At 50.6% G+C, this 19,502-nt stretch overlaps 1 protein-coding gene across 3 annotated transcripts in view; it reads right to left on the bottom strand.

The window, feature by feature from the left end:
- LOC133359721 (tumor necrosis factor receptor superfamily member 6-like) overlaps positions 1 to 18,153 on the bottom strand; it is an 84,971-nt gene extending 66,818 nt beyond the window's left edge. For all 3 annotated transcript variants that reach the window (XR_009757185.1, XM_061578239.1, XM_061578240.1), the window contains exon 1: positions 17,933 to 18,153. Coding sequence is in view for 2 of the 3 variants with exons in the window: in XM_061578239.1 (XP_061434223.1) it covers positions 17,933 to 17,980 (48 nt within the window). In the remaining variant the exon portion in view is untranslated. The remainder of the gene's footprint in view (positions 1 to 17,932) is intronic.
- Positions 18,154 to 19,502: the final 1,349 nt, after the last annotated feature.

Genomic DNA, 19,502 nt, shown 5'->3' with positions numbered 1-19,502 from the left:
GGAAACCACCGGCCGTTGCGCCGAATCCACTGCTGCAGTCCATTCAGGTCTCGCGCACTAACGAGCTCGTCGCGCTGGATATTTTGGGGCCTTTTCCTGTCACGCCTAGGGGTAACAAGTACCTGTTGGTTGGTGTGGAATACTTTACCCGATGGCCTATGGCGTGGCCACTCGCCAACCAGTCGGCGGCGGCCGTAGCAGACGCCTTTGTCCAAGGCTACGTCTTGGACAAGGGGGCTCCCGAACGCTTGCTGACCGACCAGGGAAAGAATTTTTCGAGCAAATTACTGCAGGAGGTGTGCGACCTGTTGGGTACAAAAAAGGTGCGTACATCCCCGTACCACCCACAGACTGACGGGATGGTGGAGCGGCTCCACAGAACTTTAACTTCCATGTTGTGCCACCAGGTGTGTGAGGCACAGGTTGACTGGGACTTGCAGGTCCCGGGGGTCCTCGCCGCGTACAGAATGGCCCCCCATGCAGCAACGGGATTTTCCCCATTTTATCTGATGTACGGTCGGGAGGCCGATCCGCCCATGGAGACTCAGCTGGGACTTTCCGTGCCACGGCCTAATTCCAAGTTGGCCGACCATATTAAATTTAACATTGCAAAACTGGCCGAGGCACGGGAGGCCGCACGGCTTAATTCGAGGTCTCGCCAAATTGCCAACGAGCGCTTGCGTGCACGGAGGGTGTCCGTGCACGATTGGAAACCGGGCGATAGGGCCTGGCTGCATTGCCCTCATGCACCTTTGGCTACGTCGCCTAAATTATTGAGGCCATGGCGGGGACCCGTGGAGGTCGTGCGGGTTGCACGCCCCCAGTGTGTGCAGATAAAATGGGGAAAGCGGCGTTGGTACGTTCACCCCTCCCGGCTGAAACCGTTCTCGCCACCATATGGCCTTCCTTTGTGTCGGGAGGACCGAGCATGTGATGTGACCGACGACCCGGGGAGGGAAATGTCTCCGCCTGATCCTCACATGTTTTCGCCTGATCCGCTCCCAGGTGTCTCGGAACTGACGGCTGCCGACGACCGGCGACCGGATCCCCGCGGCACGGACGGTTCTTCCAGGCCCGATCCGTGCCTTCCTGGGCTGCCGGAGCCACCGGACGGTCGACAGCGTCCTGTCCCGTACGACGGACCGGCCAGGCGGACTCGCACTAGATCGCGCAACTTTTGCTGACCCAATAAATGAGGTGGAGGTGCGGGGCGAGTCGCCCGGATCGTCTCGTCACGGCGTTCCCTGTCCGTTCGACCGCTCTATCGTTCCGTTCGAGGAGCAAGCGGGAGGGGGATCGGGAGTCGAGGAGACACTGGATTCGTCGGTCTTTTTGAAATGACTTTTATTCGGTTACTCGTCGGTTTGTACATAGTTCGTTCTTGTTACTAGTTAACGTTCAGGTGTTGTGTTGTTGTGTTGTGTTGTGTTGCTGTGTTGCATTGTGGTTAATGTTACGGGGCACACTTGGTGAGTGGGGTTTTTTTTTGGTTTTTGGCAGCCGGGCCGGCTGCGAGCTATGTGGGAGGGGGTGATGTAGTGGTGATACGCGCTGACAGTATGGATCGTGTGGCAGCGCGTGGTGATTGGCTGTGTGTCGGTGACGCGCGCTGACGGTGAGGGATCATAGGGCAGCGCGGGGTCATGGGTTATGTGGGGGTGATTGGCTGTGTGTTGGTGACGCGCGCTGACGGGGAGTGGTCGTGGCAGCGCGGGGCGATTGGTTGTGTGGTGGTAACACGCGCTGGGAAAAACGGATCGTAGGAACAGCGCGTCGTGATTGGTCGACTAGTGGGTGCTCACATCGCGGTCCGCATAGACTCCGTCTCCTCGGGAGCGGAGGGCTATATAAGGCGGTGCGCGCGGGCGCTCGGGGAGTTGGTGACCAGTGAAGACAGAAGACGGAGAAGGAAGAGGTAGGGCCCTGAGACCCCTAGTCCCGCTGTCCTTGTAAGGGCCGGGACCCTGTGCGGCTCAGAGGCGGGACCTTGGGACCCGAGGCCGGACGTCTGTGTGAGGGCCGGGCCACGGGACCCAATGGTCGTGACCCATACCCAAGCTGGGGTGGGTCTGTAGGTTCCCCTGGGAGCTACGGGGCTGGAGAGCCCGTGTGTGTGTAGCCAGGTGGAACGCGTAGCGTGAGCTGTAGTGTCCACACGTGTTATTGTGGCTAAGGAAGAGCTGTAGTGTCCACACGTGTTATTGTGGCTAAGGAAGAGCTGTAGTGTCCACACGTGTTATTGTGGCTAAGGAAGAGCTGTAGTTGTCCACACGTGTCATTGTGCCCAAGAGAAGAGTTAATAAAGTGTGCTACCCGTCAAGTGGTCTCCCGCTGTAATTTACAATACTACATATGCGTTATAAGAGCCGCCAATAAGTGTCGGCGACGTCACAACAGCGCTTCTGTCAGGCTAGGTGCACTTTGAGGCCACGTTTAGTGTGGAAGGTTTGCTGCTTCCAGGAAGTCACGGTACAGACCCAGGTGCCATGACATGACTGACTGAAATAACTGGCAGATGTACCCCCTGTGCTCCCCACTGGGTCACCTCGCTGAGTTGTATTCACCTGGCACTCCACTCGTTGTTGTGAGCGTTGCTCTTCTGCCCTCTAATATTGTTGGAGGGGGGCGGCCTCCAACTGCCCAGTCACGTCCTTCACGATCCTCCTCCACAAAGGTCGATCTTGACATCCACTGGTACAAGTCTTCAGCAAGTACACTCAATTCCATCAGCCCATCTGTGCTTTAACCCGTGCCCCCACTCACCCACATACTCACTTATCAGTCAATATGTTCTCTACCCCATCCTGCACCTGTTTAGCCCACTCTATCCCGCCAAACAAAAGCTGCTTGGGCATGCGGTGTCTGGGCATTCGGGTTATATGACCTAGCCAATGCAGCATTCCCTGCCAGATGAGCTCACTGGTGGGAATCTGTCCAGATCTTTCAATGATGTGTGAGCTCCTCACACAATCCAGCCTGGTTAGACACAAGATGGATTGTAGGCAGGCCAGCCAGACTATTTCAAACGGCACAGATGTTCCTTCAAAGGGGTCTACGCTCCACAAGATTAGAGAAGGAAGTGCATACCTGTGACCAAGAAAACCTGAAAGCTTTGCAAGGAGTGGCAGATGGGTAGCTTCCACGCAACATTACGCAGTGGATGGAAATATAATTCTGCTGGAATGATTCGGAGTTATATCCCTGCTGCCAAACCTGAGCTGGTTGTAAGCACAATCCCCAGTTACAAACTTCTCTACTCTCTCCACAACTGCCCCAAACCTTATGGAGAGTTGAGGGGTGGAGTGTTTCATGACATACAATACCCAGGCAGGTGCTTAGTTTTGCTCAGTCTCATATTCAGGAACGACCTCTTAGTGGCATGCTCCAGGTTGAGCAAGAGAATCTCCAATTCCTTCCCAGATTGAGCAGCAGTAACCAGATATACCACTGGAACCTCATTTGCCAGAATAATTTTTTTATGATTATTGTTTTTTTACCCTTCTACCTGGCAACAAAACTGACACCTTTTTTTACAAGAAGTGATGTTTGCATAGACCACAATACCTGCAGTCGTAATGCAAACAAAAAACATAACTCTGATAATGTGCACTGTCCTTGAAGTTGATTGGTCCACACCAGAGACAGCTTTCCTGAGAGCCTAGTCTCACATGGAGTTGGACCAGATGACGCCAAAAGGCGCACAACTCAAAGACAATGCACCATCAGAGTATGAGAGCGCGGGGTAAGCATTTTACACCATTGGAACCTCATTTGCCATAAGAAAAAATATATGATAATTGTTTTTTTACCCTTTTATCTGGCAACACAACTGACACCTTTTTTTACAAGAAGTCATGTTTGCATAGACAACAATACCTGTAGTCGTAATTCTTGTAAAAAAGGTGTCAGTTTTGTTAGCTTAGGGGGGCAGTTGTTTGTCCGGTGTACGTGTGTGTGTGTGTGTATGTTCTGATTTATTAAGGTAAACAGATGCTCCAAATTGCCCCTAAGTGTGATTTCCTAGTTTTTCTACTTTCTGCAATAATTTATCTGGAAGGAGGGAGGCATTCATTTGGCCCAGTTGCGTTCTCCCCCCCCACCCCTCTTCCCTCGCGGCTGGGGTGTTACATTCTCTTGTCTCTCCCAAAGAGGGGCGCTGTGGCCTTTGAAGTCGTGTTCTCTCGTACCGGTTGGAAGTTAAAATATTATGTTACCTCTTATAGCTTGATACCGTACCACTTTTTGCAGTTTTGACTCTGTAAGTGACTCCAGGCATGTTTGGAGCAGTGTTTACAGTACTTCCATCGTGGTTTGGAATTCCTTCATCGTGTTTGATATCTCAAGGGGAGGTGCCCTCCTCATGCGTATGTAATTTATTGCTACCATGTGCTGCTGGGAGACAAAAGCGGTTGGAGACTCTGATTCTATGGGATACATTTTATCTTGGTCGTGTGTGATTGACCTATTTTGCCTTGTATCTCTTCTGGATGACCCTCGGTCTAATACTTCCTAAGTATTATTTGGTCTATGTTTAACCAATATTTGTTATGTATCATCGTTGTTATTACATGTATTCCTAGGGTTTTATTAACCTTTGTTCCCCGTCTGCATCCAGGGATCCGTGCTTTCATGATTGCCGGAACTCATATTCCTTGGTTCTTTCGGTAAAGTCACGTCGTTAGAAAGATATAATAACAAACAATATATATGGTGAATAAGAGTAAAATAAGGTAAGTAATAATAAAAGCCACTAATGTAGACTGCAGTCTGGTTCTTAATCTGGGTGAGTGTGTTGGCAGTCTATGATGTCGACTTATTCTTGTCGCTCAGTTTCGAATTTTACCATTAACTAATAATATACTACAAAAAAATTGTCTGTTCGGTTCTTGACACCCGGGCCTGTTGTTTGTACGTGCTTTGTGGTGGTCTTTGAAGCCGTTTAAAGATTTCCCCAGAATCTCATTGGCAACCATCCCCCCCCCCCCCCCCTTTTTGCACCAGGGTTTTTTTTATATTACATTTTATGGCTACTTCATTGTCTGATGTGGCTTGTGGGAGGCAGCTACTGTTTGAGGGGTGGGGATGTGCCTCACCCTTTCATGCCCGATGCTACACCCCGATTGATCATTATGAGAGAAAAAATTGCCAGAATTGTTCTTAATATAAATTTTGGAATAAGTATAACCAGTAAAAAAAAGTTTTTCACTATAAATCCTTTATATGCGTGGCGGCTAGAGTCCTCTCGTCCTCTGGCTTGAGATGGCTGCCACCGATGGGTCAGATGATTGCATTGCACCATTAAGCAATTGGTAATTAAATATAATATTTTTGTCCTAAAAAGTGTAAAATTTTGGAAAAAAATTTTCACGAACATTAATTGTCACGCACAACGAGTCTGTGTGGAAAATGTCAGCTCGATTGGATCACGGGAAGTGGGTTAAAAAACGACCGAAAGATTTGCACGGTCCTAAGCAAGCAAGCGGACTTAATATAAAGGATTTAAAAAAGCCTACATATATATAACAGAATGCCGCATGACTTCGGGTGGGGGGGGGGGGGAATTTAGGGGTGTGTGTGTGGGGCCAGGCGCCATCTTTAGTTTGTGCGCACGCCACCCTGATAGAGATATACACATATATATAGATAATGATACACATATATAAAAAAATAAACCTTTCTGATAGCTACAGACTTAGTGCTGCTTGGAAGCTTATTATCAAGTAATACACTGTTTAACTGCATGCCTATGTAGTGCTAATACTTACACGACCCGGGGGCAGACATACCTACAGGATCCAAGGTGACTGTTATAGATGACGTCATGAAGGAAAGGAAAGAGAAGGTGGGGCGTGAAAAAGAGGGAATGCCCAGGGGGAGAGTGGTGACGGCACCGGATGAAATCGGGGTGCTTCCTGGTGGGATTTGGAGTCGAGTGGTTGCACACAGCATGAGCTTGTGTGGAAAACAAAGAAGAGTGTGTCACCTCAATCTTCGTCTGGAAGACTCATAACAACTAGTAGCAGTGTTGGGATCATGAAGATGCTTCGACGCAGTCATCGAAAGGACCCCGACCAAGATCCCAGTGAAGAAAGACAATAATGCGCCTCCACTCCCAGCACCGTGATCCAGAGACAGCATGATCTACAGACAGAGTTGGGACGGCTCCTCGAACTGTAAGAAGATGGCAAAAGGTGAGGAGCGGCTTATCTGAGAGCCCTCCGCCCGGCGAGAGAAGGAGGCCCTGGGGCGGATCGAGTTGATCAACTCACGGAGGCCGTAATGCTACTCTTGCAACAGTTGCGGGAAGACAAGATGGCTGCTAGCCCGACAACGGCACTGTTGGTTCCCCCAGTGGCTTCTTCTTCTCCTTCGGTTCTAGTGGAATACACAGACGAGGGGACGCCACAAGCAACAGCGACGGCCGAGATGGTCGCCGCTCAGAATGGAGCATTGGAGATATTGGCGCTGGGGACAGAGGAGCCAGTGCTTTTGACGGGTGAGAGCGCGGCACCAAAATTGAAGGGATCCTACCTCCCCGGAGGCTGCAAAACGGGCCAAAAAACAAAGGGATTGAGAAGGGCAACCTCCGGGGGGAGTATAAATATATTTGATGGGAACGACACCTAGGACCACCATTGGGGCAGAATTGGTACAAAACATACCAGACCCAGTGGTAATGGCTGCTCCATGTCCTAGCAACGGATCATGCGAGTGACTGGGAGAACCACTAGGAGAATGGTCCAAAGTGCGCACAGCAGCCGCAGCCCAGGTCATGAAAATGTATTAATCTTGGGGATCAGAGCAGCAATGAGAAGAGGGCACTGATCGACCACGTAGGTTGGGCCACGTGGAGAAGTTTGTAGCTAAAGGAAGTGACTTGGGAGCATATGTTCACCGATTCGAGGCAACCTACACGTACCTAGAGTGGACAGAGCCTGAAGCTCTGAAAGCTCTCCCCAAGGCACATAGCAACAACACTTTCATTACATATTCTTACATTCTGGCGGATAAAATGAAGACCGTGTAAGCTGCTTATCGAGAGATGGCAGAGATTTTTGACCTGCCATTCAGCACAAGAAGACGATTTCAGAAACATTGGCGGGAAGAGGGTGAGTTAGCATTGGCCTACAGGCTGTTTTCCCGGTCCTGGAAGTGTAGACTTTGGACTTCATGGTGGATAACTGGATGCTTGGGGGCCCTACCCAGAGGACCCATCGCTGGATGCCCCGGGGACTTGGAGCACCTAGCCAGAGCCAGAACCCGGTATCCTGTCACCGATGTGGCCATACGGGACACATCAACTGAGGGTGCCATACCAATCCTGCTCTACCGGGGCCAACTTCGCAAAAACAGCCATTCTCCACTCCTACATACAACCAGTAGGCAAGTCGCGGTACCCCGAACACCTTGTCAGTTCCCATTGCAGACCTCTCATATGCACCATAAGTCGATACACCCGCATCATCAAGACGATCACAACCACTATTTTATACATGTGTAGTGACTGTGATTGTCACTGTGTGGTGTCGGGCTTACGAAGCCGCGGCGGATAATGTGCTGCCATTATGTGTAGCATGCTTACGGGGTGCAGTACCACCCCTAGCGGGGCTTGGGTGAGCACTGGTCAGCGCGGAGGCACCACGTGCAGTGTACAGTGTGGGCTCCCGGTGAGGGAGCGAGAGGGAGAGTCAGCCAGTCAGGGTTACGTTGGGGCATGATACACTGGTTGACCGGCTGACATTAGACCGAATGATATTGGAGAGAGACCACTGGTGGACGGGGGCCACTGGGTGGTCACATGGTCTAAAAGAGCTCTCGGGAGCCTTCGAGAAAGAGCTCGAGAGATCTGGAAGGTGGAGCTCAGAGTTCTTCGTGTGCTGGTGTGAAGAAGATCCACATCGGGGAGAAGAAGCCTCTAGCCACGCATTCCGGGACCCAGATTGTGGTCTGGACCAGGATAGCAAACCGTGTCTAGTTTTGCCGTAGCATGGTTAGATGGGCATTCGAGACGCGAGTGCAGATTGTGTGATGCTGTGTTAAAGTTGCGTAATAAATAGTGTTGCTCCCAAAATAACGTTTGCAACTCAGTTGGACTCACTACCACTGGTGTCGGAAGTGGCCAACTTGCTAGACTGTAGCTAGCGGAGTCATGTCTACGCGTCGCAGAGTTCGTGTACGTGCATTGGACGATGAAGATGATGAGGAGTTGATTCCGCCCACGGCCGCCGAGGAAGGAGCGGAGACGCTGCCAGTGGAGCAGGGCGCAGTCGGGGCATGGTGGGCCTCGCCTTCACTGGAGGAGCTCATCAGGGATGCACATGGCAAAAGGTGGGAACGCCATCGCCGCTGCCCACGCTCGTGGGCGCCATTTTACCACTGGCGGGGAGCGCTGAGCCCGCCAAGCTTGAAGCGGGACGTCCTCGTCGATCGACGTCCAGTCGCTTCATTAAATAATTTGTTGCTGCCAGCAGCGATTGGGTGGCATTTAGGCAGCGATTTCTCACAAATGCCGACTTGGCGGGATGGTCGAAGGCAGATGCGCTGAAGGCACTGCCCGCCACTCTCGACGATGATGCTTTGGCGGTGTTCCTCGCCATCCCGCTGACCGAGAGGTCCACCCTCATGCAGGCGTTTGATCAGATGGCCGCTGTTTATGAGCCTCTACTGAACACCCATCATAAGTTCCCCGTGAGTCAGAAAGGGAAGGGTGAGTCAGCTCTTGCCTACAGAAGTGCGATCTTGGAGCTGGCGAAGGCCGGATTCCCGAAAATGGATAACGATGGCCTTGACGCCTTGTTCATCGAGAAGATGTTGGAACTCGCCAAGGATCTCCATACTGTGCTTCCCGCCGAGGATGGGGAGGTGTCTTCATTCAAGATCGTCAGGTGCATTCAGGCGCAGCAGACCCTACAACGTGACAGGGTGTTGGTGGCTTGCTCCACGTTTTCCGCAGAGCCCGAGGCCCTCTTGGACAAGGAGTCTGGTTCCGCGTGCTCACTACATCAGCGGAGCGGCGATCGTCGTGGTAATGGAGATCAGCGGCGGGATGACCGGCGGAGGGGAAGGTCTGCTTCGTCCCAGTCCAGCGGGGGACGGGTCACCTGCTACAACTGCGGCCTGCCGGGGCACGTCCAGTCAGGCTGCCGGGTTCCTCGACGGCGGGCCCCGTGGCGTCCGCCTTCCTACGACTCCCTGCTCTCTAAGGCGAGTCACGGCGCACCTCAGACTCGGCCCCGGGGTTCACTTCACCCATCGGGGGGGTCCGATTTGCGTTGGGGTTGCGCACGTTTCAGGGGGAGTCGATGCATGTTTGTGACGCGCAGCCATTCCAACCAGATCAGTGGTTAGAGCTGGTTCATTGCGTGGTCGCAACGACCGCGGGGTCATCGGCCATGCTTGGGTTTATTGAGGGGGTTGAAGTTCGCATGCTTGTTGACACCGGTGCGTCTTCAACCATTATTTCCGAACTAATTTACAACATTTTGCCCCCCCCGTTGTGGGGTTTTGGAGCTGGTGGATGCTCCGTGTTTCACCGTCAATGGCAGATCGTTTGGACTAATCGGTCGGATTTCTGTTCTGTTGCGCATTGCCAATGTCTCATTGTCGGGCCATGTTTTAGTTTCTATGGCCATGGCTGTCCCGTGCTTGCTTTCTCGGCAAAATGCCCCTGAAGATTGGTACCGATGAGGGCTTTTTGGAATTGCCATCGGGATGGCGTATGTCATTTTTTTCGTCTCCGACCCGCATGTATTCTGCTAATGTTACGGTGCAAGCACTTGCGTGCCGAACGGTGCAGATTCCGCCCGGCGCGCAAACGTTGGGTCCCTCTAGTAAGCTTAGTTAGGGGATGTCGCTCATAGTGGCTCAGACGCAGGTCTCAGGGACCAGGCACTGTTTTTTCAAGTCCTTAATGCCAAGTCGGACACTACGGTTATTCAGGAAGGTTCCGTGATCGCTCATGCTTCTCCGGCGTGTCCGGAGGCGGATGTCGTGGGGATTGTCGGGGTCGGCGTTCGGTCTCGCGGACCTCCGCTTGTGGATGAGGCATGGATGGACAATCTGTGTTCGGAATGCGGCGATTTATCTGCTGGGCAAATGGGGAAGCTGGGAGCGCTCCTGCCTGAGTTTTTGGACATTTTTAGTAAAAGTAAATTTGATATAGGTCGCATGTCTCTGTTGAGCCACCATATTGACATGGGACATGCCGCCCCCATTCGGCAGAATCCTTTCCACCTGAGTCCGGCCAAAAAGGAACACGTTTGTGCGGCGGTAGATGAAATGTTGGCCGCGGATATAATTTTGCCGTCCACTAGTCCATGGGGTGCTCTGATCATCCTAGTTAAGAAGCACGATGGCAGTCTGCATTTTTGTGTCGATTTCCGAAAACTTAAAGTTTCTGTCGCGGGTGCATACCCCCTGCCTCGTATGGACGATTCGTTGGATGCTCTGGCGGGTGCGCGATTCTTTTCCACTCTTGACCTTTTGTCGGGTTTTTGGCCCAAGACGGCTTTTTGAACACCGCAAGGGTTGTTGGAGTTTAACCAGCTCCCGATGAGGCTCCATTCCGTGCCGGCCACTTTTCAGAGGTTTAGGAATTGGTTTTGGGGGGCCTCCAGTTGGATTTGTGCCTAATCTACTTGGGTGACGTCATCGATTTCGGCCGCACGTTTGATGAGCATTTGGAGCACCTGCGAGGTGTTTTCGTGAATATGCGTACAGCAGATTTGAAATTCAAGCCCCAAAAATGTCATCTCCTCCAAAAATCTGTTCGATACTTGGGCCACATAGTCAGCGAATCGGGTATTGCAAAGGACCCCGAGAAAACTGCTTGTGTTCAGACATGGCCGACCACCACCTCGGCCAGCGAGGTGCGCAGTTTATTTGGCTTTGCCTCTTATTGTCGCAGGGTTCGCATCTATAGCTAAACCTCTCCACGCCCTGACAGCAAAGGGCTTAACATTTCATTGGGGGGAGGAGGAGGAGGCTTCGTTTCGCTCTATTCGCGATGGGCTGGTTAACGCCCCTCCCCTGCGTTATCCCGACTTTTTGTTGTCGTTCATTTTGGACACAGACGCCAGTAATACCGGCATTGGTGCGGTGTTATTCCAAGTCATAAATGGCGTGGAGCACGTGGTTACATATGGCAGCAGGGTGCTGTCTCCGGCTGAGCAGCGGTATTGCGTAACTCGCCGGGAACTGTTGGCCATTGTGGTTTTTGTGCAACAATATCGGCCACTTCGAGGTGTGTTCCGATCACGCGGCGCTCCAATATGCGCTGCGTGTGGACCAGCCCTCCGGTCAATTGTCATGCTGGCTCGAAATTCTGCAGGATTTTTCATTCAATGTCACTTATAGTAGGGGTTCTCGCCATACGAACGCCGTTGCCCTATTGCGATTGCCAGCACCCGGAGAGTGCACTTGTTTTTCTGGTTCAGGTCATTGTCGACCAACTGGCTTGACCTCCCCCTCCCCCCTCGTTACGTCTGCCGCGGACGCGATGGGGGGGGGGGGGGGGGGCAACATCCTTGTTGCACGGGATGCAACTTTGGGGCTGGACTATGAGGTATGGGGACGCTGGCAAGCGGAGGACGCATCCCTCCTTAAGTTGCTCCGGCGTGTCAGGGAGACCACCGATGGTACGGCTCCGCAGGGTGTTAACTCGTTTGTGCTGCGGGGAGGGTTGCCAATGTACTGGGATGGAGGATTGCACTGTTATGCTATTGTTGTCTCTACTGCCCTGCGTGGCGAGGTTGTGTGGTCTGTGCATAAACGGCTGTTGCACCTCGGAGTGCAGAAGACGCTGGCCGCTTTTAAATTAGATTTTTATTGGCCGGCCATGGCCTCCAACGTTGAGGATCTACTTAAAGGCTCAGTGCAATGTGCCTGGTGGAAGCCGCCGGCGAGATCCTGTTGCCCTCTACTGCAATCCATCTAGGTGTCACGGGTATATGAAATTGTTGCCCTTGATATTCTCGGGCCGTTTCCCGCTTACGCGCGTGGAAACAATACTTACCCATGGGCGTTGAGTATTTCTCACGCTGGCCTATGGCTTGGCCGCTCCCTAATCAATCGGCTGTGGCTATTACTATGGCATTCCTTAACGGCTTTGTTCTGGATAAGGGTGCCCCTGAGCGCCTCTTGATGGATCAGGGCAAAAAAAATTCCTCCAAGCTGCAGCGTGAGGTTTGTGATCTGCTGGGGACAAAAAAGGTACGCACGTCACCGTACCACCCGCAAACGGATGGCATGGTCGATCGCCTACACCTCACTCTGACCTCCATGTTGAGTCAATTGGTCAGCGAGTCGCAGGTCGATTGTAATTTAAATATTCCTGCGGTTCTTGCCGCTTATAGGATGACCGCTCACACGTCCACCGGCTACTCTCCCTTCTTTTTGATGTATGGTAGAGAGTATGATCCTCCCATTGATGTCCAATTACAGGCCGCGCCCACCCCGAAGGTGTCCAAAATTTCTGACCCGATTCGGTTCACAATCGGAAAACTTTCCGAGGCGCGGAAAGCCGTCAGTATTAACTCTCGGGCCAGACAGTTTGCCAACGAGCGGCACAAAGGTGCCAGGGTTTCCCTGTGCAATTGGTCGCTGGGGGACAGGGCCTGGTTGCATTGTTCGCAGGTGCCAGTGGGCACGTCACCTAAATTGCTGCAACCTTGGAGAGGACCGGTTGATGTGGTTCGGGTCGTGCGGTTGCAGTGTGTCCAGGTTCGGTTTGGTAAGTGGAGCTGGTTTGTGCACCCCCTCATCTTAAGCCATTTATCATGCCGTGTGAGTTTGTTTCATCTCCATATCGAAGGGGGCGAGTGCCGGGTGTGCCCGACGAGCTGGTGCTTGCGTCTGCCGTTTCTGTTCCGCCCCCAGGCGCTGCGCGACTGATGTCTCGCACGTGGCCGCTCGTGTGGGCCTCGCATGCTCGGGACGCCAAGGACCCAACGACCCAGCCTATTGCTCTTCGTGAGGAGCCGGCTTCATCGGGTCGATTTATTGTTCCCCCCGGCCCTCCCAGGGCGGTCGAGCTCAACCCGTCTGGAGGACCGGCGTCACGGACTCGTTCAAAGACTCGATTCGCGTGATCCCCGCGCATTGCACACTCCCACACTGTCATGGGCTGTCACGCTCTTGTGAGTCGTGGCGAGTATTTGGTTGATCCTGCTCGCCATCGAGCTCAGGGCGTTGTTACACGTTGTGGGTGGGACATGATGATTGTTGGGATCTCGTGTGGTGCGATTATTGGTTCGTTCGTTTTTTTTTCCTGTGTGTATATATATTGTACAATTGGGTTGGGTAATTTATTGCATTGTTATGTTTGTTGGAGCACACTTGTTGTTATGTTCTGTATGATTATATGTCGGTTTCTTACTTGGGGGGGAGTTGGCAGCCAGGACGGCTGGAAGCTACGGAGCTGGGGTGATGTAGTGACTGTGATTGTCACTGTGTGGTGCCGGGCTTACGAAGCCGCAGCGGATAATGTGTTAACATTATGTGTAGCCCACTTAAGGGGTGTATTACCAGCCCTAGCGGCGCTTGGGTAAGCGCTGGTCAGCACGGAGGCACCACGAGGAGTGTGCGGTGCGGGCTCCCGGTGAAGGAGCGAGAGGGAGTGTCAGCCAGCCAGGGTTATGTTGGGGCATGATACGCTGGTTGACCTGCTGACACGTGACCGGATGATATTGGAGGGGGGCCACCGGTGGACGGGGACCGCTGGGCAATCACGTGGTCTAAAAGAGCTCTCAGGAGCCCTCGAGAAAGAGCTCGAGAGATCTGGAAGGAGGGCGGGGCGAAGGGCGGAGCCAGCCCCAGCCCAGGGGGAAATAAGTGGGGCCCCGTGAGGAGCTCAGAGTTCTTTGTGTGCTGGTGTGAAGAAGATCCACGTCAGGGAGAAGAAGCCTCTAGCCACGCGGTCCGGGACCCAGCTTGTCGTCCGGGCCGGGATAGAGAAAAGTGTCTAGTTCTGCCGTAGCGTGGTTAGATGGGCATTCGAGACCAGTGTAGATTGTTGTGTTAAAGCTGCGTAATAAATAGTGTTGCTCCCAAGATAACGTCTGCGACTCAGTTGGACTCACTACACATGCGAACTTTCACCACCACGATGGCTGGCTTCAGATACACAATGGCACAAGTTGGCAAAGAGAAGAGTAGGCTTGGTGGAAGGAATTGAGGTACAGATGCTGATAGATACATGAGCGTCAGCGACTATTATATCCCTGCATGTGTTTGATATGCTTCCCCACAGAGCCCAGTGGTTGCGACCTTAACAATCATCCTACGTAGTGGCAAATGGGGGAAGTATGGAAATTATGGGACAGTTGGAGACCAAAATCTGTGTCCAGCACATTAACGGTTGCTTGTTGGCTAGGGACAGAGTATTTAAATTCCCATCAAAATTGTTACGGACCAGGGGTGCATGGAATGTCGTCAGGGGAACAGCTATATATTCTTTTGCCTGTATAAATGGCACCCGTATGTCGGTTCAGGTGCTGGCAATCATCAAGGAAATGCTTACAACTGGTGGCAGTGGTGGGATCACGAAGATGCCTCGATGCAGTCATTGAAAAGACCCCGACCGAGATCCCAGTAAAGAAAGAGAATAATGCGCCTCCACTCCCAGCACCATGATCTGGAGACAGCATGATCTACAGACAGAGTCGGCTCCTCGAGCCCTCCACCCGGCGAGAGAAGGAGGCCCTGGGCGGACCGAGTTGATCATCTCATGCAGGCCATAATGCTACTCTTGCAACAGTTGCGGGAAGACATCACAAATCTTGATTTGAAATCTTGATTTGTGATGTCTGCTATCACCAGCAATGGTGATCATGCACCGACACGCCCTGGCAGGTGTGGACACCATCCTGTGTCGCTACCAGAAACTATTTATCCAAGTTCTAAACACGGCAAACACACCAGTCACTATCCATGCGGGAACGGTTTTGACGCATGTGCACCCATGTCTGCAGGGGGCGATGAAGTGCAGGTGGGAATAGTGGAACATGAAACGGATCCTGCATGCGAGGAGGCCACACCCTGGCTGAAAGCTATGACAGAGCAGGATGACAACTTATTCGAACCACAACGTTCGGTCCTTTGGAAATTATTATAGGATTTCGAAGATATATGTAATAAATGACCATATGATTTAGGGCATAATAATTTAATGTCACACCACATGAAGACAGGAAAATGCATCGCCCATCCACCAAAATTCATATCGCATAGGGCCGGTCAAGAAAGCTCACACAGAAATCGTGATTGACGAGATGATAAAAGCTGATATTAGCGATACATTGTATTCATATAAATATATAGTGGCATCGCAGATGTCACTGGGTAATGCCGGCTCTAGCGAGGCACGGCGTGCGATGTATTACCATCGCGGACACCCCTTATATGTGGGTGTAGTACGAGCCCTTGAGGAGGCTCAGTGAGCCACGTATGAATGAGTAAGCAAACCGTCTGTGTTTTCTCTCTCTCTCAAATGTATCATTCTTTGGAAGAACGTTAATCAACCAGGTAGGATGTTGACTGTTGTGTTAGCCAACTCTCTGGGTTGTATAGCATTATATTTCTAAGTTTGCTATATTTGTTTTCTTATTAATTCGTACCTGATGATGCTTGCTCGTGTTGCAATCGAAACGTCGTATTCTATTATTATTTAATTTATTTTCTTTCTACGTGACTTTACCGAAAGAACCAAAGAGTAATTCCTGCAGTCACGAAAGCGTAAAATATAGTTTGAACCACCTCACGGGGGGATTTGCCGTGTTTGTTTCACACTTAACTTCTAATTTAGCAATCTTTGGAAGAACGTAATCAACCAGGCTATGCGTTAACTGTGTGTTAACCAACTCTCTGGGTTACATTGCATTACACTTCCTAATTTTACTAAACTTGCTTACTTGTTTTGTAAGTCTATTGTCTCTTCTCCGGCCACTATGGGCTGGAATTCCACACAACTCTCTCATTGTTTTCTACCCCCCCCCTCTCTATTTAAGCCCACGACACAGAGGTGTTGTCTTACTGTGTGTCTATGTGTGTGTACCTCTGTGTATCTCTGTGTATGTTCTCTCTCTAATTGTGTGTCTGTCTGTGTGTCTCCGTGTCTGTGTTTTGTCTCTTTCAAATTTAGCATTCTTTGGAAGAACGTTAATCAACCAGGTAGGATGTTGACTTGTGTTAGCCGACTCTCTGGGTTGTATTGCATTATATTTCTCAGTTTGCTATGTTTGTTTTCTCATTCATTATTACCTGCTGATGGTTGCTTGTGTTGCAATCGAAATGTAGTATTATATTATTATTTAATTTATTTTCTTTCTACGTGACTTTACAGAAAGAGCAAAAGTGTACTTCTGGATTGGCAAACTGGGGTCGGGATTCCCACTGTTAACAAAGGGGACCAGAGGGTGTCCTCCAACTACAGAGGGATCACACTCCTCAGCGTCCCAGGAAAAGCCTATGACAGAGTGCTGGAGAGGAGGCTGCACCCAGTGCTCGAGCCTCTTATTTAGGAGGAACAATGCCGATTCCGTCAGGGTCGTGGAACAAAGAACCAGCTTGAATTTGAAGCTTTCATGACTGCAGGAATCCATACTCTTTGTTCTTTCGGTAAAGTCACGTAGGTATAAAATAAAATAAATCACGACGTTTCGGGTGGAACACAAGCGTCTGTCAGACTGTTTTGAAAGGTATGAAATGGGTGAGCCCAAGGGTCATAAAGAAGTGGCCAGGGCTAGTGATGCTTGGGACCTCACTACACCAATAGGAGGCCTTGGCCGACTTCTTGGAAGTCTGTTTGGCTGCACATTTGCTTGAGGTGATTGCTTCCTAATTTCTGTCATTACAGAAGTATGGCGCCTTCACCAACCAGTAATGGCCAGCATGAATTATGATCACATGACCCAGACGACCTGGGGGAGGCTGTCAATCAGCAGTGAATTGACCAAAGGGGTGTACTCTGTATGTAAGCGTAAACCGTTCGGTACACCTGCTTCAAGTAACTCATTAAAGGCCAAGTTGACCAAGGGAAGCCGCAGAATCGCTTCAGATATTCATCACTGATGTTGGATGCGTTTAGGAACTGTACTTAGGTGACCAGTTATGAGCGCAGTGCGCCAACCACTATATCTCTGCTGTGCTCCCACGCAAACACAGGCATGCTGCACATATTCTTATTCTTAGGTTTTTTCGGTAAAAAAAACTCCACTATAAACCCTCTCACCCCATATATACAGCTATAATATACATAACTGCGTATGACTATACGTACAAAGATAACGATACGTACAAATGCATAGAAAATCACCCAGGAATGCACCAAGGTCGTTGAAGCAACCAGGATTGAGCCTGGATGGTGCTTGGATTGGCGACCACCAGGCATGAACGATGTCCTGCAGGCTTCTGAGGGGCTACATTGCCAGCTGAGGGCAGTTCAGCAAAGTGCATTGTTGAACTGTGCTCTGCTCCAATGTATCGCATTCACCAACTCGCACCGATCACATTGGTGAAGTATGGTCAGATAACCCTTATGACATGCTTGGCGTGGAGCAGTCCTCATCCAGCAGTGTATTCACACAAGTACATGTGCATAGTGCTTGTAAGTGTACACACTGTGGGTAAGGCAGTGTTCATGGGCTCCAGGTCTCAGAAAGGGCAGAGCAGCCTCAGGTTATTTTCCCTGCAGGACCTACAAAGAACCTTCCAACGGCCATTAATACATATCGCATGAGAAATGAACTGTACACATTTAAAACAGCGCAAATAACTAATCCAGAGTTTGATTTAAAGAAATATTGCTTGGTGACATTTGATATTTGTTTGGAAAGCCAGACTAAGTGTGTGTTATTATGTGGAAACATAGAATAGAGTCCTACTTGTATCTTTTTTTTTATTTAATAAAGTGTGTATGCATGATTAAAGCACTCACCAGCATAACGAAACCGATAACGACGAGAAAGGGCAGCTGATGTCCCATCCCGTCTATGAGACAGCTCGAGTTGGTCTGAGACGCCGGGACTTTATTCCTGTGGAGACTCGGGAGTCCGATCTCTACCCCTGAGCTAGCGCTACTCTTCAGCAGTTTAGAGAGCAAATATTATCGCGTGTTCTTCAAGACTGCCAGCCCCTCACGTGAACTGCACATCTAAGTAAAGACGTTTCCACGCAGGGCATAGGAATTTGAAGCCGAACCGGTCGGAGGGGTTTTCATCTAGCAGCGCGTGACCAAAAACATTTCCTGAAAAAAAAAACAGATAAGCAGACCAATGTCTCCTTTATATTTTTTTCTGCACGTACATTTTTTTTTTACAACACCCAATTGTCAAACGGACTCTTGGGAGTGCATCATTTCAGAAGCATTGATTCAGTGCAAGCAAATTCCAGATACGTTTTGATATGTCTCATCATCAGAGTCAAGATTGCTTGAATCAATGCTGGTGAACTGTCACATGTGTAGTGACTAACTCGGAGACGATAAGACTTGGAGGCTCTTCTTTATTAACGAGCACCATTGGGATTAACACACTTAATATTTAGTCCATCTATTATCGGCGACACTACTTAGTAACAACAGTTGGTACGTTGTCTGACTGGTGGCGCACCGAGATGTTAAAGACGGAGACGACGACGAGAAGAGTGGTGAAGACGACAATAAGAATGGCGACGATGGACTTCAGCAGCACGACGGGGATGCCACTCCAGCAACAGCCCCGAGGTCCCCCACATAGGCGTGGCTGGGGCGGAGCGAGGCCACGCTGGGAGGATAAAAGGGGACCCCGAGCGGCAGCTCAGGGCTGTCACCTGGAGTGGGATCCCCTCGTCGTGCTGCTGGAGTCTGCCGCCGTCTTCACCTTCTCGGCGTCGTCAGTCAGGCAGTCTGCTAGCTGTCCTGACTGGGAGCTGTAGTTACTCTTGTGAACTGTGAAAACTATGAATAAATAGAGTGCCTCCTACTCTTAGTGTCTCTGAGTCAGTCATTACGCATGTAATAGGCAATTTTCTATGTTTAAGATATGGGTCCTAGATCGATGCAAAATTATATAACGTATAGCTGAAAATAATTTGTTGTGTTAGATAAAAAAACACAACTAATGTTATTTGCATTATGTACTGAATATTTTTATATGTAGTGAGTTCAACTGAGTTGCAGATGTACTCCTTGGAGGCAACACATTTATTTACACCAACACATGGGATAACTACCCCTTTACAAAATAACAACCTATGGTGGTGACCACAAGGCTAACCACACTAATTACATCGTAAATAGCGACAACGGACCGGACCACAGCTTGGGTCCTGGTCCACGTGTTGGTGACTCTGTAGGATGTAGAACGTAGATTTTTTCAGGATAACAACAGCAGCCAGTCCCTCTGGGGGACCCGGCTTATATCCTCTGTCGTGTGGCTGGTTCTGCCCTTGGCCACGACCACCTTCTAGAATCATCAAGCAGGATCTCGACCCTGACACATGACCACCCCTAGCCCCCACTTGGGGCC

Source organism: Lethenteron reissneri, chromosome 65, assembly GCF_015708825.2.
Source record: "Lethenteron reissneri isolate LAM-NWPU_2019-01 chromosome 65, ASM1570882v1, whole genome shotgun sequence".
Classification (NCBI taxonomy): domain Eukaryota; kingdom Metazoa; phylum Chordata; class Hyperoartia; order Petromyzontiformes; family Petromyzontidae; genus Lethenteron; species Lethenteron reissneri.
This window is presented reverse-complemented; position numbering and strand designations above follow the sequence as displayed.